This window comes from Adiantum capillus-veneris, chromosome 19, assembly GCF_014529385.1.
Source record: "Adiantum capillus-veneris isolate H3 chromosome 19, ASM1452938v2, whole genome shotgun sequence".
NCBI lineage: Eukaryota > Viridiplantae > Streptophyta > Polypodiopsida > Polypodiales > Pteridaceae > Adiantum > Adiantum capillus-veneris.
In genome coordinates this window covers 26,085,602-26,111,946 of record NC_140949.1, presented here as the reverse complement: position 1 = coordinate 26,111,946, position 26,345 = coordinate 26,085,602, and the positions used below count along the sequence as shown (strand labels likewise).

The following is a 26,345-nucleotide window of genomic DNA, read 5'->3' as shown; positions in this document are numbered from 1 at the left end:
TTGAAGTAGCAAACGGTCGGACATTGTATGGCCAATGTGAACGGTAGATTCACCCGCAGACGGGAAGGGGTCGGCACTCGAATTCGTATGATAAGAGGATGTCTAGGCTCAGAGCAAGATCATATAGGTCCCCCCGTCGCACTTAGCAAGTTGGTGGATACTAGGAAGTGAACTCAATTAAGGCGTAAAGTCAAGGTGGGACTACCAACCAAAAGTATCCGACAGTTGGGCCACATTGCATTTTTTGGATGCGGTCCCAATGAGGATAGATGGTCAGAAGACCAGTGGGAGCCCAACGGAAGCATCTCCTAAAATTTAGGGAACTGCTATTTTGGGCCACGAAATGTGTTCGCGTCATTACCTTCGGTATGACTAGGGGAACACTTTACAACTCTGCCGCGAAGTCAACTGACGCACCAGTTGAGATATTTTTAGCAGGGAAAGCCCAAACTCGGAAACTGGGCGACGTGTCATCTTGTGAGCGATTCTGCCACTCTGGGAGGCAAAAACGAGCTGCATATCATCAAAGGGGGCGCCATTTTCAGCCACAGGCGGATTGCAACAGGTACAGAAGCTATGGAATGCTTACCTTGCCCTCTATGTACAGTATGGTGACGGGAGTGATGCCCCGCACGCTACATACTGCTCTCTTTCTCCCCTACGTGCAGTTATGTGATGCCCCACAAGAGGGCTACTCATTTGACTGATGTACAGTTGTGTGGGTTCATGCTTTTGTGCTGAGGCAAGAGCCTCCTTGAGCAGGAACAGGGGTAGCTAACTGCTGCTCCAAAGCAGGCACTGGTGAGGGTCATAACCTCACCGTACAGGTGCAAAATCAGCGCTGTGTATGCGCTGTAAATTCACTGTTTTTCAGCCATATGGACGCCAGGATCATTGGGAATCGTGCCCCACTGGCAAAGGACAGTTAGGGGACTGTTTGGGGCTGAAAACATGGCAAAAACCAGTAAATACAGCGTGCTGAATTTACTGTTTTTGGACAGGAATCAGAGGGTATACGACAGTGCAAGCGAGTTCCAGCAGGGGAATTGGTTTCGCGCAAGTTTTGGGGCTGTTATGCTGCCGAAATTTGGCCAAATCAAATGGTATCTAGGTGGATACACGTGAAGGATTCCCAGGACCTTACCTTGTAATTTACCCTCCTAAAGAATAAAGAAATACCGAAAGGGGCGCCAATTTTGGGGCCTACAGGTTGTCGGCGTCTGCTCGGAGCATTCTAGCTTCCGAGCCGTGTGTGTGTTCAAGTGTTAACTCCCGTCGCAGGTTCTCTTTGCATAGTGCTCTGTGTGTGTGCATAAAGTAAAGAATTTCGGGTGAAAGCCAACGCCTACCGCCCTACGGGCCGGTTTCAGCTACCTTTTCATCTGGAGTGAGCTTAGGTTTAACAATTGTGTTAGCCTTACCCTTATGTTCATTTTGAGAGTTCTTTTCTGAGAGACTATTGGAAAATTGGTTAGAAGAGTTACCGGTCTTACCATTCTTAACACTCTTACCATTCTGAGGTATCTGAGAAGTCTGAGAGGTACTTGTTTTACTTGGGCTTTCCCTTGTTGTGCTTCACCTCCTGTGCGAGAGCAATCGCTACCGCCTTGTTGAGATCGAATGGATCCAGCACCTCGACATCATACTTGATATACTCGTCCAATCCATAAAGGAATGCCTCCTTGCGCTCCGCATCCGATTTGCGTAATTGAGTGCCGAGCTGCAAAACACGATTAGAGAAAGACATAATTGGCATACCATTTTGCTTGAGACCGCGCCAATCGTCCTTCAATCGTGCGAGGTACTGGGGTGGCATAAACCGCGCCTTGAGCTTGTCTTGGAAATCAACCCAACCGAAGGAAAGGCGCGTGAATTCGTCGGCTTCCTCTAGGTGCGCAGCTAACTATGCCTCTTGCCATGCGTGGTACCAATTGATGGCATCAACGGCAAGGTACATAGCTGCCGTCAAAACCTTGCTATTTCCTGTCTTCTTAGTTGTCGCAAAATAAGCATTAAATTGATGCAACCAAGAATGAATGACCGTAGCATCCATCTTACCATCATACTTACTCAACTGGATCTTCTCTGTGACTGGGTTGTTGGAGTCCGAATCTCGCCTTGCGCCACTGGAGGAACTACCAACATCTTTGGTTGGTTCTGACTTCGAGGCGAGAACATATCGTACAAACTCTTGCATGCGTTGTTCACTCTGTGCCGCATGCTCTACATGTCTTTCTTCAGCCGCCAAGCGCGCTTGATCACGCTCACGCTCAAAGGTATCTTGTCTGAGCTGACGTTCACGCTCCAAGGTTTCTTGTCTGTCTTGGCGTTCACGCTCCAAGGCTTCCTGTCGTTCTGCTTTTCTTTCTAGTTGTGCCATCGCAACGCGAGTCATTTCTTGTTGCGTTGTGCCATCATCTCTATCATCGACTTAACCATCGCCTCCATAGGATTTGGTACAATCCGTGGCGTAGATGGGGAAGGGGGAGGGTTGGGAAAACCTCCTGGTAGGGAAAACGCTTCTTCGCCACTCCCATGCTCACCGCCTCCATGCGAAGTATCCATTCCGCTTAGGGTGATGACCATACACTGTGATCTTTGGTTCTTAAGTTCACGAGGAACTTGGGTTCTTGTGGGTCTAGGGTTTTTGAGGGTCTTGAGGTTCTTGGGGGTCTTGAGGTTCTTGGGTTCTTGCGTTCTTGAGGATCTTCTTTTGCTTGCAATCTGTGTTAGAGAAGGATCTTCTCTTCACCCGAGTTCTGCTCTTTTCCGCAGGCGCACCCCTTGGCGGCCTTACGCTCACACCAAGGTTGCTTTTTCCCACCTCACGTCGATTGGCCGGCCGCTAAGTGCACGGTCTCAATGAGTGAAAAGAGGCACAAGGGGAGACTGGGCAAGCCCTTCTTTCTTGGGATTCCTGTCACTCTTCAAAAACACGATTAGGAATAGACACGCCCAAGTGAACTTGGGTTACGTGCGACCGCAACAAGCAAAAAAATTCTTGTGGTTCTTGTGGTTCTTTCCTTGAGTGATACAGAACATTGCCAAACCTCTGATACCAATGTAAGGTGCAGCGGAAGTGAATGTTGAACTTTGCTCAAGATGAGTGCTCCGAATTGTGCTCAAGGTTTCTTTTACTTAGGGAAGGGAGAGCCTTCCGTTCCTTTAGTGAGAAAGTGCAAGGGACACAAACATAGTGAATGGACATTGTGCGTGAAGGTGCATGAGACTGAGAGATAGAGAGAGAAGAGAATACGACACCGGGAAGTTGTCAAACCCTCCTCCAAGGGCCCCACTCTCAATGGCGAGAGTGGTCTACTATTGATTGCACAATCTGGTACAATGGCTTATGCAATGAGTCTAAATGCTTGCTATGTCGATGTCGACGGTGTGGACGACGAGGACTAGACTAGGCTGAAAACTGAGTGCTACGAATCTGCAATTGTTGAAGTGACGGCCTGATCTACTATTGCAAAAAACAATGTCCTTGCTGCTCTTCTAAGCGTTGATTGCTGGATCAAAAACGCTGCTTAGGCTGATGAAGACGCTGAAGTGGATGGCTGAAAGTCTGCTTCAAGTCTTGACTGGAAACACTGGCTTATTGAAGCTGAAAACGCTGGTTTAGGGCTGCAAAAACGCTGTATCAATGGCTGAGTAAAACGCTGTTATGCTGCCTGAAAAACGCTAGGAAGCTGGTGCTGAAATCGCCATGGTGCTCGCTGAAATGCTGGTGCAGAATCGCTTCTTGCAGGCTGGGAAAACGCTGATGAGGCTGGCTGAAAACGCAGATTGCAGGAGCTCCAAAAACGCTGGCCTAGCTGTGGTAAAACGCTGATCAAGTTCTTCTTGTCTTGCTTGAGAGTCGGCCTGTTGAGCAATGCTCCTGTTGCTTCTTCTCTTGCAGTTCTGATTCCGTCATCCACTGAGCATCTAGAGGAGAGTAATTCGTGAACTTTACTAAGTACTTACGATGAGTTCTTCCAGACTTTAATTGGCGTTCCTGATGATGAATGATCTGTTCTGGAAGAAGTATCTTCAGTTTCATCTACCTCCGGAGGATCTTCTGTAACTGGTTCTGCAGGAAGTTCGCCAACGAAAAGGTCAAAGAAGGCTCGTGTGAAAAGCATTATGGATTTTCCAATTCTCTAGAAGATCCAATCTAAATGTACGTCATTTATCTGTTTGTAATCTTAAATGGGCCATAATATCTACTGAAAAGTTTTACAATCTTCCCTTTTCGATTGGCCTGTTTCTTAAGTCGCACTTTCTCAAACTTAAGAAGAACAAATTGTCCTTCAGTTAGCTTGAGATCAAGACGATGCTTAATTGCTACTTTCTTATGCTTTTCTTGAGATCTAAGGATAGTGCGTTTCACTTGCGTGTAAGCGGTATCCAGATCTCGAACAAATTCATCAACTGTAAATATCTATTCCTTAGTGAGAAGGATTGAGGGAAGATGTGGTTTGCCATAAATAACCTCAAACGGAGCTTTTCTTGTAGAGGAATGTATGGTGTTATTATAGGCAAATTCTGCAAGAGGTAGATACTTCTCCCATTCTCTTTGGTTATCTGAGACATAGCACTTCAAAATGTCTAGGACTATGGAGTTAGCGATTTCGCTTTGTTTATCTGTCTGAGGATGATAGCTTGCTAGAAATTACTGGTCATTCATAGGTCGCGATCATTGATAATCGTTTCAAGCATACCATGATACTTAAAAATCTAGACGAGAAAGATCTTGGCCATGTGATCAGCTTTAATGATTTTTCTTTACTCGAATGAAATGAGCTTGCTTACTGAATCTGTATATAATAGTCCAGATTGCATCATTTCCATTCGGAGTGCGTGGTAAATCCGTTATAAAATCCATGGCACTACTTTCCTAGGGTACCTATGGTACCGGAAGGGGCTGAAGCAAGCCAAGGGTCTTATTATGTAACCGGCCCGTGGTGGGGCGGTAGGCGTTGGCTTTCACCCGAAATTCTTTACTTTAGACACACACACAGAGCACTTTGCAAAGGAAACCTGCGACGGGAATTAACACTTAATCACACACACGGCTCGAAAGCTAGAATGCCCAAGCAGACACCGACAACCTGTAGGCCCCAAAATTGGCGCCCCTTTCGGTATTTCTTTATACTTTGAGAGGGTAAATTTACAAACTGGGAATCCTTTGTCTATATCCAACTAGATACCACTTGATTTGGCCAAATTTCGATAGCATAACAACCCCAAAACTTGCGCGAAACCAATTCCCCTGTTGGAACTCACTTCCACTGGCATAAACCCTCTGATTCCTGCCCAAAAACAGTAAATTCAGCACGCTGTATTTACTGGTTTTTGCCCTGTTTTCAGCCCCAAACAGTCCCCTAATTGTCCTTTGCCACCAGTGGGGTACTATTCCCAATGGTTCTGGCGTCCGTATGGCTGAAAAACAGTCAATTTTCTGCGCATACATAGCGCTGAATTTGCACCTGTACGGTGAGGTTATGACCCTCACCGGTGCCTGCTTTGGAGTAGCAGTTAGCTACACCTGTTCCTGCTCAAGGAGGCTCTTGCCTCAGCACAAAAGCATGAACCCACACAACTATACATCAGTCAAATGAAGAGCCCTCTTGTGGGGCATCACATAATTGCACGTAGTGGGGAGAGAGAGCAGTGTGTAGTGTGCAGGGCATCACTCCTAGCACCACACTGTACATGAGAGGGAAAGAAAGCACTCCATAGCTCTTAACCTGTGATGACAGGTTCTCAATGAAGTATCCCCCAAGCATAAATCGAGCGCCCCCTCTATTGCCCTTGACCTGTAATGCATCTGTAAACAAATAGATGCAAAAAGGGGAAGATTTCCATGGCTGCCAAAACTTGCGTATCGCTAAAAACGCAGCAAAACAGCCCTGTAAACACGCATCTAATGCCTTCCAATGCTGAAAATGAGCTCCTTAGACTTAGGTAAAGTCATGGGAAGCTCAAAAATGGAGAGAAATGGCTGAAAATCACAGTTATCAACCTCCAAAACTGCTCCAAAAAGTCAGTTACGGGTTCTGTTCTCCCAAACTTGGTAAATTGACCAAAAAGTGCCACTTGGCACTCATACATGCAATTTCCCCGCATTGGGCTTCCTGCTTAAAAATCTCTCAACTAGTGCATCAATTGACTTTGCAGCAGAGTAATAAAATGTTCCCCTTGTCATTCCGAAGGTAATGACGCGAACACCTTTCACGGCCCAAAATAGCAGTTCCCTAAATTTTAGGAGATGCTTCCGTTGGGCTCCCATTGGTCATCTGACCATCTATCCTCATTGGGACCGCATCCAAAAGTACAATGTGGCCCAACTGTTGGATACTTTCTGTTGGTAGTCCCACCTTGACTTTATGCCTTTATTGAGTTCACTTCCTAGTATCCACCAACTTGCTAAGTGCGACGGGGATACCTACATGATCTTGAACTGAGCCTAGACATCCTTTTACTTTACGAGTTCCAGTGCCGACCAACTTTTCGTCTGCGGATGAAACTACCGTTCACATTGGCCATACAATGTCCGACCATTTGCAACTTCAAAAAGAGGGTCTCAAAAATTAAACAAAAATCATTGGAAAGAAACCAACAACTAAGGTTAGCAGTTGCCAAGTCCTCGTGACATCTTATGGCGATCATACTTAGCTTTTTGGCATGGTACACGTTCTCTGACATATTTATCTATGTCAGTTTGTAGTGTTGGCCAATAAAAATATATTTCTAGGACTTGTGTCGTAGACATTATGCCTCTATGGCCTGCGTAAGGAGAAGCATGTGCTTCATCCATTACCTTTGTTCTAAGTGGACGCGCCACACAAAGAGTTTGATGGAAATAAAGGTAATCATCCTTAATAGAGTAGGAAAAGAGTTCGGTACCAATCTGTAGCTTGGAGAGAAAATTGGCCTACCTCATCTGTTTCTCAGACAACTTGCGTTCAGAGAGAGAATATCGAAGGCTCTGATGGTCTATCTTGATCGTAAAATCTGCTCCCAGAAGATAAGGGAATGCACGGACATAGTGGTCCACGCTGTTATTAAGGAAACAAGCCCCGACAAAGTGGTTGAAATTTAAGAAACTCTTTATTTCTTCATGGCTCACACAAGAATACGAATGAGACATGATTACTAACTGGAACCATGTTCGAATGGTCAAGACAGAATCTTTGGATTCTTATCGTGAAAGATTCTGGGAAATTTTTCTATCTGTTTCATCCTTTAAGAAGATCAGTTTTAAGTAGCAGATTGAACGATTTTGTTGTGGACTTCCCAAAGAAATTCGAGACTACTGTCTCGAAAGGAAGTCTGAGTCTATACAACTATTGATGAGACGCGAAGCGGAGATTTGCAATACATACGGGTAAATTGACTTACCCATCAGATGAATGTCACGTTTGTGACTTAACTACATTACAATACTTACTCATTGATGCAAATACGCGAAGTGCCATGCCAAGGAGGACCCCTGCGCTTGGATGGTCACACCCCTTCGCCCAAGAGACATGCCTCTTCGCCAAAAGCCACACTCCTTCGACGACTGGTCACACCCCTTCGGTGTACGAGTGCGACTCTTCGCCCAATGGTTGCAGCTCTTCGCCGAAAGGATGTGTCTTTACGTCTAAAGTCATGTCTCTTCACCAGGAGACATGTCTTTTCATTTATGTCTCTTCGTCTCCTATATAAGGAGCCTATTGTACTCAGTTTTAAACAGATCAATCAATCAAACACAGAGTCTTCTAAGTCTTGTCTCGAGTACAGTTCAAGTTTCTTAAGTCTTAATCATGAGTTTAAGTACTTAATAAAGGATTAGTACCTAGAATCCTCACAGTGGTATCAAAGCAAAAATTTTCCGAGGACCCTACGATTGTGAGCCTCTCACCCTTGACGCTACACTCTATCCCTTTCCCGGCGTTGTATGGAAAAAACTTCTTCGCCGATGGTCTGAGGTACCTGATTTAATTCTACGCATATAAAAGAAGCATAAACAGAACGGGATAGCAGTGTGTGCGAGTGTGTGGTGTACCTAGAGTATGTGTATCGCGTACCCAATTGTGCACGGCGTATACCCGAAGGCTCGTGTATACAACCGGTACATGGAGTGTTGCGCATTTTCACCACACCTTTTCCCTAGCAGTAGAGCACATCACCAAGTGGTACATCACCAAGGGTCACCTCTCCAAGCGGCACGCTGAAACGCTGGCCTGGCTGCGCTACTGGAAACCTTACACTGGCTGCATTTAACACTTTATCGCTGGATGAAATTAACTGGCTGAAACGTCACCCTACTGCTGAAACATCAACTTGCTGGGCTGAATTCAATGCAAAATACCCAGCGCTGGTTCCTTTCTTACGCTGATGATATTTTTTTACGCTGGCAGCAACTTACGTTAGCACTTAACTTTATCATAAGTTCCAAAAACACTTTGGCTGGCCCAATTGTCATCAGCCAAAGGGTTTTTTTAAAAATTGGCCGGTCAGCCTCATATAATAAACCCCATGTGAACACCCTTATTATACATCAAAAAAAGTGCCAAAAAAAAGGCAGCAATTTAAACTACCGCACGCTGCTCTTATCCCCTCACTCAGTGTTGGCCTCTTCTCTCCCTCTTGCCTATGTACTGTACACGGCCATGGAAGATGCCCATACCTGAGTGCCCATTCCGCATCTCCGGAACACAACTGAGATTGCTGATGAAATCTTACCGGAGAATTTCCCTATACACGAAGTGATTGTGATTCCAGATTCGCCGTACTCAAAGCCAGCAGTGATAATTATTCCTAATTCCCCGACTCCGGAGCGCCAACTTATTCCAGACGCAGTTTCCGCTCACGAAGTACCCGTCCCAGAACCTGTTCCCGACCTAGAACTTGCACCTGTTCGAGTTCCTTTTAAGGCGTAACCATGCCGAATTCTCAGGATGGAGGTGGTCAGTCTGACGATGCCCTTACTATTATAAAGGAGCATATGGCCACACTTTCCACAAGCCTCGCATCACTTCACACTGGCTTGGATGAGATGCACACGGAAAACACTTCTCGAAGTCGACCTGTTGTTTCTCGAACTACTAATGCAGCATCTTCAACACCTTCCGAAGCTTCAGTGGACGAACAAACCGAACCAGATCCAACTGAAGAGGTAGACAATCATGAACTTCAATCACTTTATAAAAATTTTAATGCTGCACAGAAGAAAAAGCTGGATGTTAAACTGCCCGAACCATACAATGGTCGCCGCGACAAGCGCATGCTGGACCAATGGCTATTCAAAATGGAGGTCTACTTGTCCAACACGAACTTGGTCGAGAGTAAAAAAGTTGCACTTGCAAGTTCTCTGCTCAAGGACACCGCATTTCTTTGGTGGCAATGACGGGTAAACACACACCTTCTTGGAATAAATTCCGGCGTGCTATTCGCAAGGCGTTCGAACCTGCCAATGCGGATTTTCATGCCCGGTCCTCTCTTCGCCGCCTGAGCAGCCAGACAGGTTCCTTGGCCGCGTACATTACAGAGTTCCAAAGGTTAACTCTGGAGATAGAGACCCTTAGTCCCTCTGATAAACTTCACAACTTTATCGACGGACTCGAACCCAACCTGAAGGACGATGTGCACAAATACAACCATACCACCTTGAATGCTGCAATTGCCTGTGGAGCGTCTAGGCGATAATAAGCGCCCTACACGGAATTTTCTCCCTGGTGACAGATCTTCAAACAGCGCTCGCTTTTCACAGCGCGATCGCAGAGACAGCTATAGCCAAAGTCAGCAACATCAGTCTCAGTTCAGACAGCAAGCAACGCAACCTTATTCAACTTCAAGGTTCTATTCTCAAGATCGATAATCTGAAAGCAAATCTTCTTCACATGTTCCTCCACTTGATCGTGGTAAAGGATGTGATTTTTCTCAAGATCGGCATACCAATACTCAGCAAGGCTCTTAGTCAAATGCATCTTCGACTTCAAAGAAGGAAGGATTATGTACAATTTGCGGTGGTGACCACAAATGGTATCAATGTCCAAAGAGACCAAATCCGTCTAATTCGAAAAGAAATTCCAACGCGGAAACATCATCGAATGATGAACAACCAACCAGATTCTGCTAAGGATAAAGGAAAATTTGTGGTCAATACGATTCGTGTCTCAGAGGATACGAGTATTCTTATGAAGCATGCTCAGTGCAATTCTTTAGTTTTGGAGCCTCTCTCAAAGCAAGTTTTGAGCCTTCTTGGAACACTCAATGGTCGCTCCATCAATATTTTGGTGGAGAGCGGATGCTCGAATAATTTCGTCAACACTCAAATAGTTCAACAGCTTCGTTTACCAACTCCAAAGACATCTCACTTATATGATGTGGAATTAGCAGATGGATCAATTTTGACTTGTGATCAGACAGTTCGACAGTTGCGGTTCGAGATTCAAACTTATGCATATCAACTGGATTTAGGAGTCATGCCTTTAACTTATTACGACATGATTCTTGGTCAGCATTGGTTATTCCAATATGATCCAGCAATTAGCTTTCGAGGACATACTATCAATTTGTTCAAAGATGGACATGAATTGACTTTACACGGGCTTTCTCATGCAGAAAGAGCGATTCAAGCCTCACGTATACCAGTCAAGCGACATGATACAGTGGATTATGAAGAGAATATAATTTCCGATGCAGATGCAGATATTATTATTGATGAATTTTTGAATTCATTAACTTCTCCTGACTCAATTGATGAAGACAAAGATAAGAAGATAGTTGCAAATTCCGAGTCTGAAGACGACTTGCTTTCTTTAATTCTTTGCTGGATAATGATATGCCAATTGCAAGTCATGAAATGACAGTTTCTGAAGATGATTCTGAAGAATTTTGGGATTCGTTATTGGAAGATGATTACAGTCTCAAGCCAAAATCCTCTCCAGTGATTACTAAAGTTGAAATTATCCCATCTGAAGAGTACCTTGAGAAGATTTCCTCTTCCCCAAATATTTCGAAGTTATTGGAAGATTTTGAACGAGAAATCTTACATCACGTGAAGAATTTTGAAGATCAACCTCTTGTTGCAGTTAACCTCATTATGCCAGATTCCTCTAAAAAGTCTTTGAACAATGCAATGATATGGGACTTAGCAGTCAAAGCAAAAAGGTTTCGCAAGAAGCAAAGGTTCAAGACAAAGGTTTCCGATAACTCAAAGATTGAAGATTTTCGAGAGTTTTATCAACATCAGAAGTCATTTCTTTGACACGGGCTCTCATTTTAAATGGGAAAGAATGTCATGTTTGTGACTTAACTACAATGCAATACTTACTCATTGATGCAGATACGCGAAGTGCCATGCCAAGGAGGACCCCTGCGCTTGGATGGTCACACCCCTTCGCCCAAGAGACATGTCTCTTCGCCAAAAGCCACATTCCTTCAACGACTGGTCACACCCCTTCGCTTTACGGGTGCGACTGGTCGCCCAATTGTTGCAGCTCTTCGCCGAAAGGATGTGTCTTTACGTCTAAAGTCATGTCTCTTCACCAAGAGACATGTCTTTTCATTTATGTCTCTTCGTCTCCTATATAAGCAGCCAATTGTACTCAGTTTTAAACAGTTCAATAAATCAAACACAGAGTCTTCTAAGTCTTGTCTCGAGTACAGTTCAAGTTTCTTAAGTCTTAATCATGAGTTTAAGTACTTAATAAAGGATTAGTACCTAGAATCCTCACAATGAACCTTCAACAAGTCATAACAGAAACAATCAACCAAGAGATAGACGACCTTCTCTCACAGAAGACCAAAGAGATGAATATTTCGCAGGAAAGTGTTTTGAATGTGGAGAACAAGGACATATCGCTACACGGTGCCCCAAAAGGGCACAAGAATCAGGATGACTGCCAGATTAAAAGAACAGCATGACCAGGCGATACTCGTTCCAAAACAGATTTTTGAATTGGCATTATTTTGCTTTATGAATTTATGAAACAAGACTTTTTAAAAGATGATTTTAAATTTTGAATAAAACTAATGTTTTATGAAAGAATCCGTTAATTCTGGAAAAAGAGCAAAATTAAGAATGAGATGGAGCAGCGACAGCTCCCGAATGAACTTGATAACGAATCAATGGCTAGACCACTCTGTTCAGTATGAACTTAGTGATAAATTGGAATCCCCGGAAATGATTCTCGCACATGACAGTGCTTGAGGCGACAGATTCTCGCACACGACAGTGCTTGAGACGAATGACTACTTGCACACGACAGTGCTTAAGTCAAAAAATCTTTATAGACATAATCGCAATATGCGATTAGTTAACCCGATATCAATGAGGTTACTAAATACGTTGCTAGCAATCATGGTCTGAGATTTGGAATGAATGTTTCTGTGATTGATTGTCATGTGATGTCATGTGCAGTGATGTGACTTTCGTCTTTGTACAAGTGCTAGATGTGTCATGTCTAGTGCGTCGGTACTAACAGTCAGTGTCTACTAAGACAGTTTATGACCTCTGTCCGTTTTGCAAGCGTAATCGAGGGCGATTACAATTCTTTCAAGAGGGAGGTATGTCACAACCCGGTGACATGGCAGCCCCCCGAACAAACACACACACATGCGCGCTGACTGCTGAAGTGGCAAGCCGAAAATTATGCTGACTAGCCGATGACGTGGCAGCTGTACAAACGCTCGCAATTCGCGCTGACATGCTAACATGACAGCTGTACGGAATTCCGTAATTTGCGTTGGCAGCTTTTTGCCAGTTTTTAAGAACTAGTTGCTTTTGGAGCTTTGCTTTTAAGGTTGAAGCTTTTGGAACCTTTGCTTTTGAGTTTAACTGATTTTGGGGCTCTGCTTTTGGCATCCCTTGTAAGAATAAAAGAGTCCTAAGGGCCTCACATATAAAAGAAATACCGAAAGGGGTGCCAGTCTTTGGGTCCAATCTCTCTGGGCACGGAACTACGACGGGTCGTGTCCACCAAATTGACATGTGACTTTAAAGTTGTGAAGTATTTCAAGTGAATCTCTCTCGTGTCGCGACAGATTCTAGACTTGGGGTGCCCAAGTTTGTTACATGATCTGCATCGAACAACATGCCAAATGATACAAGAGAAGGAGGGGGGGGGGGCTATAAAGGGCATTGCCCTACTCAGCTTGGAAACCCCACGACCCCACAAAATGGCTAAAAAGGCTAATAAATATGTAAGCTCACAAAAAGTGACTTGGGATACACATTTAGTAGCATAACTGCAGAAGACTCGAGATTCTAACCCCGAGAAACCCTAGGAACGGGGGTCGTGTCTCATGCCAGCCTACTAGGTGGGCATCACAGTGAAGTGCACCGCCGAGAACAGGTACGTCTATCTAAAGTACGGCCGGGCACAGCCACAAAACAGCCCTCACTCCTAATCTCCTCCCGGGAGATACCGGAGCTACCATCGGACAGGAAGATGAACTCTAACAAATGTATAGTCAAGAGTCAAGCTTTGCCACATTTGTTTTGGCTTGAGGCTATTATGTGTGCTACCTATGTACTTAACAGGTGCCCTGCCAAAGCCTTGCAGTCTATGACTCCTTATGAAGTTGGCATAATAAAAAACCATTTATTGATCACATGCACGTTTTTAGTTGTTTAGCTTACGTTTTGGTACCACAAACACGGTGGAAAAAATTGGATGATAAGGCTCTTAAATGCATTGTTGTTGGTTATAGTACTAAAAGCAAAGATTACAGGTTATACTATCCACAAACAAAACGTATCTTGGTTTCACGAGGAGATGTTTTTGTGGAAGGTTTTGTTCAACCTTTGTTATCATGTGCCAAAGACAGTAATATAAGCTCACATAACATTTATAACATATACCTAGATGAATCCAAGATAAGCCTTGAAGGAAAGTGCATTCCAATGAGGCAAATATACAGCCTATGGGGGTTTTTGAAACTGTTACGGATCAACCTATTACTGATGCAGATGTACATGACGTACCTGATGTGTAAAGGGTTGAGAATGAGAGGTATGCCAAAATGGTTGGTTGGTGCATGCTTTGAGTGATAGTAAATTGGATGCACCTATGTCTAGTCGTACTCGTTCAGGTTCTCGCCATGCATCTTATGCGTCAAATAGTTATGCTTTGGCTATTTCTAGTTTATGTGATGAGAATGAACCTCGATGAAGCACAGAATTTAGAAAATTGCATGGTAGAATATGATGCACTTATAGAAAATGACACATGGATTTTATGTGATTTATCTCCGGGCAAAAACGGCATTGGTATGAATTAGGTTTACAAGTTGAAACGTAAGCAGGATGGTGAGATTGTTCGCTACAAGGCTAGACTTGTTTCAAAAGGTTATGCACAGTCAAAAGGCATTGATTATGAAGAGACTTTTGCTCCCACTTGTCGTATGACTACTATTCGTTTTCTATGTACATTGACAGCTCATTTTGGATAGAATGTATTGTTACTGCTTTCTTGAATGGTGATATATTTCATTGTTACTGCTTTCTTGAATGGTAATATATTTCATTGCTACTGCTTTCTTGAATGGTGATACATTTGAGGAAGTTTATGTAACGTACCCTTGCGGTTTGTCAAGAAAGGACAAGAAGATAAAGTGTGTAAATGTAACAAAGCTTTGTATGGGTTGAAGCAATCTCCTCATGCTTGGTATGAGAAAGCTGACACTCATTTGGTTAAACGAGGCTTTCGTAAATGTCCAACAGAAAGCACTTTGTATGTCAAGCGTGAGGATGATATATTTCTCATTGTCATTCTATATGTAGATGATTTGTTGATTATTGATCCGAATGAAACACACATTGCTGAATTCAAGGCTTATTTGAATGCTACTTTCAAGATGAAAGACTTGGGCTTTTGCATCCTTACTTAGGCATACAGTTTAAGCAGTGTGATGGGGGTATTGCCTTGTGTCAAGCAAGCTACATAGAGACATTACTATGTAAGTTTTGACTTGAGGACTGCAAACCTATTGCTACACCAATGGAAACAGGTTTTAAATTGAGTCTTCATGATGCTGATAATCTTGCCGATGTCAACTATTGTTGGATGCCTTGTTTATGTATGCAATATGAAGCCAGATATTCAGTTTGTAGTCTCACAAGTTGGCAGATTTATGCATAGCCCAAGGTCTAAGCATCGGCAAGCTGTTAAGAGAATCTTCCGCTACTTGAGTAGCCCTTTACATCTTGGGTTGTTTTATCCCAAGGAGGAATCATTGCCACTAAATTTGCATGCTTTTTCAGACTCAAGTTGGACTAGTTGTTATGATACGCGAGTGTCTTAAACCGGCCCGTAGGGCGATAGACTTAGGCTTTCACCCGAAACTTTACTATAAACTCTAGGACACACAGCAACTTTGCAAATAAAAACCTGTAACGGGAATTGATACTTCAAACACACACAGCTCGGAAGCTAGAATGCTCCGAGCAAAGCCGACAACCTGTAGGCCCCAAAAATGGTGTCCCTTTCTATTCCTTTAGAGGGTAAAGTTACAAAACTAGAGTCCTGGGGATCTTCACCTGTATCCAACTAGATCAAACCTGTTCTGGTAAAATTTCGGCAACATAACGGTCCCAAAACTCGCCCTGAACAAATCCCCTCTTGGAACTCACTTCCAAAGACATAAACCCTCTGTTTTCACCCAAAAAACAGCAATCACAGCTAGCTGTATTTACTGGTTTTTACCTTATTTTCGGCCCTAAACAATCCCAAAACTGTCCTCTAGCAATGGGGCACTGTTCCCAATGATTTTGGCATCCATACGACTGCAAAATAGTCCAAAAACAACGCATAACCAACACCAAAAATACACCTGTAAGGTGAGGTTATCACCCTCACCGGTGCCTGCCTTTGGAGTAGCAGTTAGCTACTCCTGTTCCTGTTCAAAGAGGCTCTTGCCTCGGCACAAAAGCATAAAATCACACAATTGTACATAGGTCAAATGAAGAGCCTTGTGGGGCATCACGCTACTACACGTAGGAGAGAGAGAGAGAGAGAGCAATGTAGAGTGTGCAAGACATCGCTTCTTGCACTACACTGTACATGAGAGGGAAAGCTTGCACACGTAGCTCTTAACCTGTGACAATCCACCATACGGCTGAAAAATGCAGCCCATGTTTTATTTTAACGCTTCTCTCTCTCTTAAGTTGGAAAATGCCCAAAAAACGTGCCAAGTGGCACTCGTGCATTAATTCCCCGCTTCGGACCTTTTGGTCTAAAAATATTTCAACCGGTTGCTCAGTTGACTTAGTGGCAGAGTAATGAAATGTTCCTCTTGTCATTCCGGAGCTAATGACGCGAACAGATTTCATGGCCCAAAATAGCAATTTCCTAAATTTTAGGAGATGCTTCCATTGGACTCTCACTGGTCATCTGACCATCTTTCACCACTGGGACCACGTCCAAAAATGTAACGTAGCCCAGTTCTCGAGTGATTTTCTCTAGGTGACCCCACCTTGTCACTATGCCTCTATGGAGTTAATTTCCTAGTATCCACCAACTTATAAGTGCGGCGAGGGGACCTAGATGACTTTGAACTGAGCCTGGACATCTTAATACTACTAGAATTCCAGTGCCGACCAACTTCTCGTTTGCGGATGAAACTACCATTTCACACTGGCCATACAATGTCCGGCCATTTGCAACTTCAACAAGAGGGTCCCAAAAATTAAACAAAAATCATCGGAAAGAAACCAACAACTAAGGTTAGCAGTTGCCACGTCCTCGAGACAGTGTCCACAAGTGGTTTTTGTTTCATGCTTGGCAGGTCATGCATATCATGGTTGAGCAAGAAGCAACCTACTGTGGCAACTTCCAGTTGTGAAGCCGAGTACAAAGCAGTCTTCACATCTACAGTTGAGTGTGAATGGCTCAAATGCCTTATGGCTGATTTGGGTGTCGGACATGACACTGCCAACATCATCTACACCCGACAGATAGAGCACATTGGCAGTTGTGAGGAATCCAGTTTTTCAGGCTCACACAAAGCACATTGAGGTGCATTATCACTATGTCAGAGAGAGACTCAGCAAGAGAAATCAGCTTGGTTGATATGTTGACACGCGAAACTTGCAAATCTATTCACAAAGACATTGCCTCGTGAGAAGTGAGAAGCTTTCTGCAAAGCTTTGGGCTTGCTTCTCTTTATGGATTCATCATGGCACTTCCCTATGCACTATGTGCCAGATCTTGTTCACTGCATCACTCCCGGCCTCCAAGGGGGATTTGTTACCATATATGTGGTAGAGACATGTGAACACACTTACGACCGCCGGGACGTTTTTTCCCTCACTAGGAGGCTTTTTCCCGTGCATTGTATATACCCCCATCATTCTAGGGCTAACTTATTTTTCTATTGTGCACTAAGCAATACACTCTATTGTGTACCTTGAGCTTCTTCATCTTCTCCAAGCTGTGTGCGCATCCCTGCAACCCTAATTCCAACATGCGCTGGCTGTTCTAGGCAGCTATTTGTGTGAGCTTTTGTTAGCAGATGCTTTTTGGGGTGTGTGCTTTTAGAACCAATGCTTTTGGGGCTCTGCTTCTGGGCATCCTTGTAAGTTTAAAAGTGTCCTTCGGATCACTCTTCTAGAGCATTTGGATTAAGAGTCTCAGAGAGAGTTGGATCCTCGAGAGTTGTACTTTGCGAGCATAATAATAAAGAAATACCAAAAGGGACGCCAATCTTTGTAGCTAGTGCATCTTGGCTCGGAACTCCGCCATGCTCTCTCTCTCTCTCTCTCTCTCTCTCTCTCTCTCTCTCTCTCTCTCTCTCTCTCGTCAAGTTCAATGATTTTGCAGTTTTTGTTGATGTGCTGTTATTGGTTTCTTGCTTGGAGTGTCCCAAGGCTATAACGGAGCAATCCCTTGGTAGGCCGGAGGTCGTGGGGGCTTAAGAGTTTGCCTTGAGAAATCGGGATAAGAGGCCCTTGGAGTCTAACCTGAGGCGGCAGACCACGGGAAAGAGGTTCCACAAGCACAGATCCGAAAGGGCCTTTAAAAGCAGCTTACCACACAGGCAAGGTCCGCTGGACCCGAAAGGGCCTTGAAGAGCATTCATAGTGTGTGTGATTGCATTTGATTGGATTATTGAGTGTATACAAGCTCAATTTATAGCCTTGAGCTAGGTATCTTTGCACACACAGTAGGTGACATCACAGATAAACCAACTACGATAATCAACTCGTCTTTCCACACATGGCCTTCAAAAGTTCTATCACATGGCTTTTTGACACATCACTGTCTTAGGTAGAGAGGTTCTCACAAGAAATGCAACCAAAGCACGCATCCAAATAATCAAGAACATGCACATCTAGTCTTCCAGATAATCCACAAAGTAATACAGCATTTTGTGACGAAGACAATGCCATGGGGATGGGGTCAAGGCAGCATGTCCAATGTGCCCCACCCGTCTCCCAAGTCCTTGGCTTAAAAAAATTCGCATAGAATTTGCTTTCATGTGATACTTTGGATTTCAAATTTTTGGTGAAATTAGAAAGGTAGAATTTTAGGGTTTTGGCTTGCCTTTCAACATAGAATTTTTTCTCATAGAAGCGATCAATTTTTCTTATAGAAGCAATACATCTAGCCATACTTAAACACACAAGAGAATGTAGTTTAGACAAACCTTTTCTGAGAAGAACCGTACACCTTTATCAGGAAAGTCTGCCTCATATGTCTCACCCAAAAGAGGATTAAAAGGTTTGCAATTGCGGTCTTCTGTAGATGAATAACCAGATACTGCAAACGCTGCAACGTGCAGGAGTCTCATGAGAGAATTACCCTGCATTCACAAACAGAATGTTATCTTTCTTGCCAACTATATTCTGACAAACCAATCTAGTAACCTTGCACCACCAAAACGATATTTACCCGCCTTCCCCACTCATAAGCACGATCCAGAAGATAGGAATACTCTAGATCTTCAAAACATTTCTGCAATGAGGAGATCGGTTCATTAAAGTACACTGGAAGGCAAACTCTTGTTAGGTCCTTGCCAATGTTGTCTTTGATCAACGACCACAAACTAACTCCTCTCTCCTTCTCCTTTGGCTCAGGAAGCATTTTCCTTCTCTTCACGTGAGGATAGTTAAACCCAACAAGTTCCATTGTAGGGTCTCCACCGCTCACAGCCTTTGGAGACATGTCATCTGAATCAGATGCACTGCCAAGCGAATCTGTAAAACTATGCTTACGATAAGCAAGAACCTCTTTCGTATCAAAATACACGTCATCATCTTCATCTGTCTCAGCATCTGCACCATCAGGTTTTACAATGTCCTCATCTGTCTCACTTGCACTTGCCTCTGCAAACACTAAAAGAGGATTATGAGCCCATGAAGAGCACACAAAGCTTCACACAAAACAGGTCAGTAAAAAAATGACTTGCCATAGTCTTTTCCTTCTCCGTGACCTCTTAAGTTATCACCCTGCTGATCAACAACTGTCGTCTCCAACTCTACCTTCTCTGCCTACATAGATAAGAAAAGATGATGACAAAACCCTCTTATCGGGAGGTAACTTTTCAATGTAAAACTAGAAATTCATGAAAGGGCCAAAGGTAGCACGTCTACCTCAAGTAATCTCAACCTGTCAATCAAACTAACATGATTCTGCTGCAGTGCCTTCAACTGGTCCTGAAGCTCCATAAATTCTGCCATCATTATCTTCTCACAGTCTGCAACTACATGAGACTCTAAGCCTTCTTGCAAAAGCCGCTCTTTCAGCTTACTCGTAGATATGGTAATCTCTTCAAATGGTAAGGTAAGCCCATGTGTAATTGGAATTTTTGGAAACATATCCTTCGCAGCCTGGAGAGAATCAAGCCAAACTGCTCGATCATCTCTTGTCTCTGCTCGCAAATGTAAAGTTTTTGTACCAGTAAAAATGTAAAACTTCTTGTCATCTGAATTGCTTTTGCGGATAGAAGAGACCTGGAGAGATGTCAATGTGGCCTTACAGAGTTACAAGACATGAAAACGCATAGTTAAAAGGATCTTTACCAATTTGAAGGTAGTGACAAGTTTTAAATGTGCTGAAAATAGAACATTATTTCTTTCCAAAAACTTGTGAGAAATGCACAAGTTCTAACGGCTGAAAATTGTAAGCAAAAGCACACGACAAAAGGCTCTAAACAAGATAAGATTTTGGTAAAAAGTCACCTTTAAATGTAGCTCTCCAGAGGTTTTTCTCTCCAACGAGTCATCAGCATTTATATTTCTACGCTTTTTTAAAAATCTGTTGGATTCAACACCAACAACACGAAAGCCCTTCTGCCCTTCTCGGTTTACAGTGATCTTATCAGGTCCATGCACCTTGTAATAGGAAAGCACTCCATCTTGCAAAACAAACCATCTGGGTCTCCAACCTTTCCCAAAATTGACCCATTTGTGCAAAATGCCTGCCACATTAGACCCAACTGTGCAGGTAACTCTGGAATCTTTAGCAGCCATTAAATTCTCTTTAGTATCGTGAAAATCATGGGTTGTCCGGAAGGATGCCTCAGATGCCGAGCTACTCTTGTGCTTACCGTTAGATGAATGACTAGGAGATCTGCGAAGTATTTGTTCTAGCCCTAGTTCTTGAAGAGCAGTGAAAGATTGCTTGCGATGATTAGACGAAGGGGGGACAGGAGGTAGGTTTCTACTGGACGTAGAGCTCCTTCCATTCTTAGCAGCACCATCCGATTCGACAGCCATGAGTATCCTGCTGCCCTCTGTAACAGATTGTGAGGGTAATGACGCTGCTGGGGAAGGCGAGGGGATGCTGGAGCCCTCACCCTCGAATGAAACAGGAGCAATGCAGCAGAGAGGATGCATTCAAACGAAAAGGAAGAAATGAGATAGGGTTTGTGCAAAGCCTAACCACGTCATGTTGATAGAGACGAGCTCTGGAAAGATCGAACAATCACGATCTGGTTTGAAATCATTGGCAAGAAGAATGTCAATTTCGGAGCCTGTTAAAAGCTGAAGTTCGAGCTTTGGAGGACAAGGACACAATGCGCAGATCAAAGCCTGCGAAATCGTGCGTTCCACACCTCAAGATCTGGTAGTTATTGGGGCTGTTGAGTATGAAGCTAGGGTTACATCAAGCAGTGAATACGCTCGGTACAATTAAGGAGGAAGCCGCTTTCCGTCCTGCTCGCTCCTTCGGCACGAACCCAAGAGGCGAGCTCTCATGGCGATGGTTTTCTTGACCGGAGGCGAATTAAAGAGAGGAGGGAGTCAAGCGACTCACAGAAAGCTTCTCAGCAGCGCCCACATGCTCGTGTTTAATGTATGCCACGTAGGACATCTACCAAGTAAGCATGCCACGGTGCCACTCTAGCTGACGTGGCAACTTTGTATACAAAGTGTCTGTTTTTTGTTGATGGATTCTTCTTAACAACTCTCCATCTTTGAAGAGTCAGCCGCTCCTGGGCCTGGGTCTCACCTGTGGGGGTTGGGTGTGTGTGTTGTAATTTCAAAGTTGTAGGTAATTCTCCAAAAAAAAAAAACGTGAGGAGGGATAGGGAGGGAAGACAAGGGTGGGGCTTGTATCCAAAATGGACTTTACCTTCATCGAGGGGAGGGGAGCAGAGAGTGGGCTGGGATCCAAAATTGATTGTATACAATACTTAAGCCCCTATTGCAATGCTCTTCAACTTGCTTTAGGTGTAGTAGTTCTTCATGTAAAACCTATTGGGTCATATTGGCCTTCTTTTTCTAACACCTCTGTTAATAGTCCATTTACAATTGTTGCAACCCATACTTCTTTTTAACATTCCTACTGGCTCTACATGCCAAAAAACATCATAATATCTTCAAAGATTCTCCAACATGTTCTAAGGTAATAACAGAGCACGCTTTGCATGTCAATGACAACAAGGGTGTTGAGGAGGGCGCAAGAAGAGGCTTGGCCCTCCTCGCAATAAGGGCAATTACCCACCCGAACACCTTTCACTTCTAGCTTGCGACTCGACAAGGAAGACGTCAACACAATAGTGTCGTGAACAGGCCTCAATCATAAAGTCTTGCTGCTTGGGGTTGGCCAGAGAGAGAGAGAGAGAGAGAGAGAGAGAGAGTTATCAGAAAGATGAGAGAAAATTTAGCCCTACATATCGTGCATCTGCAAAATGATGGCAAGGTGGTTTGTGGGGTTAATGGGCTGCCTTGGGAAGAGAGCGAGAGACGGGGAGAAGGAGAGCGTGTGTGCATGCATGCTTTCCCTCATGAAGACTTCAATTCCAAGGAGACTTTTGTTTGTACCTTTACCTTTGATTGGAATCTCTCTTGATTCCACTTAAAGATGTTTTCCAAAACGGTGTCACCTACTTGTAAGGCTAAAATAAATTCGTTAGCACGCTCGATTCCTCTTCCCCCTCCCCCCCAAAATGCCTAGTTGGTTTTTGTCCCTGCTTTGCAAGTGGGCTTGCAAGCTACACGGTGCGGCTCTCTCCCCCTCTCCCCTATTCCTCTATCCAACTCAATCATTAAATATTCTTCTATTGCCTTGGATCTCAAGAAAGGGGCATGACGACCTGTCAATAGCCTTGTTGATGACCCCATTTGGTGTTTTGTCCTGGTCTACAATGCATCATGTGTCAACCGCCCGTGCTCAGGCTTGTACCCATGCAACCATCTTAGTCCCACCACATTCTAGATTCCTCTTCCACCTCCCCTCCAAATGCCTAGTTGGTTTTCCTCCCCACTTGGAGGCCACAGAGTGCGGCCCTCTCCCCTTCTTCCTCTATCTGTCTCGATCTACCCTCAATCTCAGACCTTGTGCACGATGACCTGTGGGCAACCCCTTGCCGGTCCCATTTGTCGTGCTTTGGTTTGCAATGCATCGTCACTACTCCATCTACCATCCGAGGCACATACCCACGCAGCCATGTCCAACCCACCACATCTTGGATCCCTATGTCTCCTAACGTTCTTCACTACCTTTCTTTCACAGAGAGAGAGAGAGAGAGAGAGAGAGAGAGAGAGAGAGAGAGTCTTCCACCTGCACTCAAGCCCATACCCACACAACCATCTCTACCCCACCACATCTTAGATCCCTATGTCTCCTGACACTACATTGCCAATATTTCACACACACACACACACACACACACACACACACGTGGTTGTCTCTCCTTTCTAAACATCTTGGAAACAACACCAAAACTTAGACATAACCCGTCAGGTCTCCACAATCTTGAAAAAACCAAAAATACATGAATAGATAAAGAATTGGAAAATTAAAAAACTTTGATCTTAGGGAGCTTTTTACCATAAAGAACTCTTGTGTTGCATTAAAGGGGTCTCTCTCTCTCTCTCTCTCTCTCTCTCTCTCTCTCTCTCTCTCTCTCTCTCTCTCTCTCTCTCTCTCTCAGAAAGCACAAGCATGTAGTAAAGTTTGGAGAAATGTTAGGGTAAGCATGTTGAGAATTTCGATGACTTGACTCTTATGGACATTGCAAGAATCTATATGAGCAACCAAACATGGAAAAGATATCATGTCATGATTCTGTTTAATGTATGCCTTCCTTCTTTACCATTGTAGAAGTCGAGGCTATGAAATCCAACCCTCGCTCCACAAAGGGGATGTGACTAATGGCCTTGGCTTTCCAGTCTTACACATTGTTGGGTATGTGATATGTTTCACTTTACACTTTAGCATGGCACACGTCATAATTGGAGTACAACGGGCGTAATTTTTGGCAAGCATTTTTTCGACAAGCCTTTTTTGGAATCAGGTGAGCAAATTTTAAAAAAGGTTCGCTCTCGCTCAATCCTTGAGAGCCGAGGATCCGCTCACTTTTTTCTCTTTTCTTATCCCCGCCCTCTCTCTCTCTCTCTACAATGATTGTGAGAAATTAACAAAATTAAGATACCCTCTTACTCTCTTATGCCATTCCTCTTTTGCTCTCTCTCTCTCTCTCTCTCAATATACAGTGATTGTGAAAAAACATATTCATACATCATCCAGTGCTAGGTATAGAGTTTTGCCTCGATAGAGAGCGTAGTACTCTCTCTCTCTCTCTCTCTCTCTCTCTCTCTCTCTCTCTCTCTCTCTCTCTCTCTCTCTCTCTCTCTCTCTCTCTCTCCCCCAAAAGACATCCATAGTTGACCATGAAAAGAGAAGTGATGAGCAAGAGAAACTTACATTACATTCAAAATCATGTTTACAATGGCGTACTCCCTCTCTCTCTCTCTCTCTCTCTCTCTCTCTCTCTCTCTCTCTCTCTCTCTCTCTCTCTCTCTCTCTCTCTCTCTCTCTCTCTCTCTCTCCACAAAGACATCCATAGTTGACCATGAAGGAAGACAAAGTGATGAGCAAAAGAAAACTTTCATTGCATTCAAAAACAGGTTTACAACGGCCTCAACAGGGAGGTGGATAGGGGTTAGGGAACGGTGGAAACATCTATAATGAAATGCCATATGGTCATTGATATGGGACAAAACCTCCGTATCCATGCAAAGAAGGAAGGGAGAAAACACCCATTGTTGGAGTCGAGAAGGGACGTCCACCCATGTGGTGTTGAGATGCAAGTGAAGGATCCAATGAAACATTGGGTGGCATGGTGGATATGGAGTGTGTGGAACTCATGGCAGGAGTGCTAGTAGGAAACACATGTAGATGTGGAGTGTGTGGGACTCATGGCAGGATTGTTAGTAGGAAACATGGGTGGATGGGCGGGACTCGTGGTAGGAATGGTGTTGAGATGCAAGTGTAGGATCCATTGGAACATCGAGTGGCATGGTGAATGTGGAGTGTGGGGGAATCTTAGCATGTGTGCTAGTAGGAAACACGGGTGGATGTGGAGTGTGGGGGACTCATGGTAGGGGTGCTAGTAGGAAACACGGGTGGATGTTGAGTGTGTGGGAATCATGACAGGAGCACTAGTAGACAACACAGGTGGATGGACATATAGGTGTAGAATCCAATGGTGATTGCATTGATGCGGATTAGGAAGCCTCACTGATATGAAATGGCTGCCCCAAAGTAGGGTCGTGCATGATGGGAGCAATGTAGTTTTGGAAGCACCCCTCTTCCATCTCTATGCTAATGCAATGTTGGTTGAGAGTTTTACATGCCCTGCCATAGTGCTTGCCCCAACAAAATAATCAAACACTGCATCTCCCTCTTGAGTGAAAGTGCCAAGCATCCACCTGTATATTGATCCACGTAACACATGTCACAATATAGCATAAAGATAATCTAACGTTTTTTATATCTTTAAGCGAATGGTTGTGTTAGCCAAAAATGCCTTGCAAAAATCTCGCTACACTTGGCTATGTAATGAATCGGATTTCCTACATTGTCTATGTTGTATGGTTGTGTCCCAACAAAAGGTTTTGACTCCCTGAGTATATTCTTCTCTACTTCAAAACCCTCAACGTTGGTAGCGATGTTCCTAGCTTCTCGACGGTAGTGAGGGTGCACATAGCTATCACTATTGGATCAAGTAAAAACGCCCATGGTGAGAAGGGACATCTACAAAAATCAATGAAATATTTGCGCGCACACACACATAACATACACAATAGCAACTCAAAGCACAAACATAAATTAAAATACTTGCTCATGTCCATCATCGTGCATCAAAAAATAAGGATGTGGCAATTCTAAGCATGTGGTGCGACAAAGCTTAAGTCCACATTGATCCGCATCTACATTTGCAATGTCGAGATGCTCTGTTGAACAACCACAATGCTACGTAGTAGAAGATACTCTGTTGCTAAAGTGAATGCCAACTCTAGTGATCCCTAGAGAAAATTTTCCATCTAATGACTACCAAATTTAGTGGTGAGATTGCACAATGAGTTGGAAAATATGACCATACCAACCGCACTCCCCCAATGCAAGCAGTAGGATCCATTTGTCCACATTGGAAGTCAAGGAGCCCAAAAATCATTGAATAGCACTCATTTGTCTATAGAGTGTGGTAAACGTATAAATTCTAATGCAATTGCGATGTGTTTATGTTACTCAAATTCAGAGGTGAAATATACCTGCTTCTAGACCTCCTCTCCTACAACTCTAATCTCATGTAGTTGATATTGCAACACAATTCAAGGAGTGGTGGATCAATCTCCTTGTGTGTATCATCTACATCAAAACAACCATGTAAGTGTTTGTCAATCAAATTTGCTAATTCGTGCAAAAAGTCAAATTCTGTGTTCCAAAAAAAAAAAACATTTACCTAACCCAAACATCTCCTCAATGTTATCGTTTGAGAGTGGACTACAAACGTGTTGATCATCGTGCTTAGATTGGCAATGGGCATCGTGCTCTAACTGTGATCCATGCGATTGAGATCTCTCTGTATGCGACGTCATATGGATACCACCCTCCTCATCCTAAGACTCTTCTCCA

At 43.8% G+C, this 26,345-nt stretch overlaps 1 protein-coding gene across 1 annotated transcript in view; it reads right to left on the bottom strand.

Annotated features, from left to right (window-relative positions):
• LOC147433734 (oxysterol-binding protein-related protein 1A-like) overlaps window positions 1–21,249 on the bottom strand; it is a 55,087-nt gene extending 33,838 nt beyond the window's left edge. Inside the window, exons 1-5 of the mRNA XM_086490363.1 lie at window positions 20,162–21,249; window positions 19,574–19,933; window positions 19,390–19,471; window positions 18,873–19,306; window positions 18,628–18,783 (exon numbers count right to left, since the gene is read on the bottom strand). Of these exons, the coding sequence (XP_086346489.1) occupies window positions 18,628–18,783; window positions 18,873–19,306; window positions 19,390–19,471; window positions 19,574–19,933; window positions 20,162–20,818 (1,689 nt within the window). The 5' untranslated portion in view covers window positions 20,819–21,249. The remainder of the gene's footprint in view (window positions 1–18,627; window positions 18,784–18,872; window positions 19,307–19,389; window positions 19,472–19,573; window positions 19,934–20,161) is intronic.
• Between the last annotated feature and the right edge of the window lie 5,096 nt (window positions 21,250–26,345).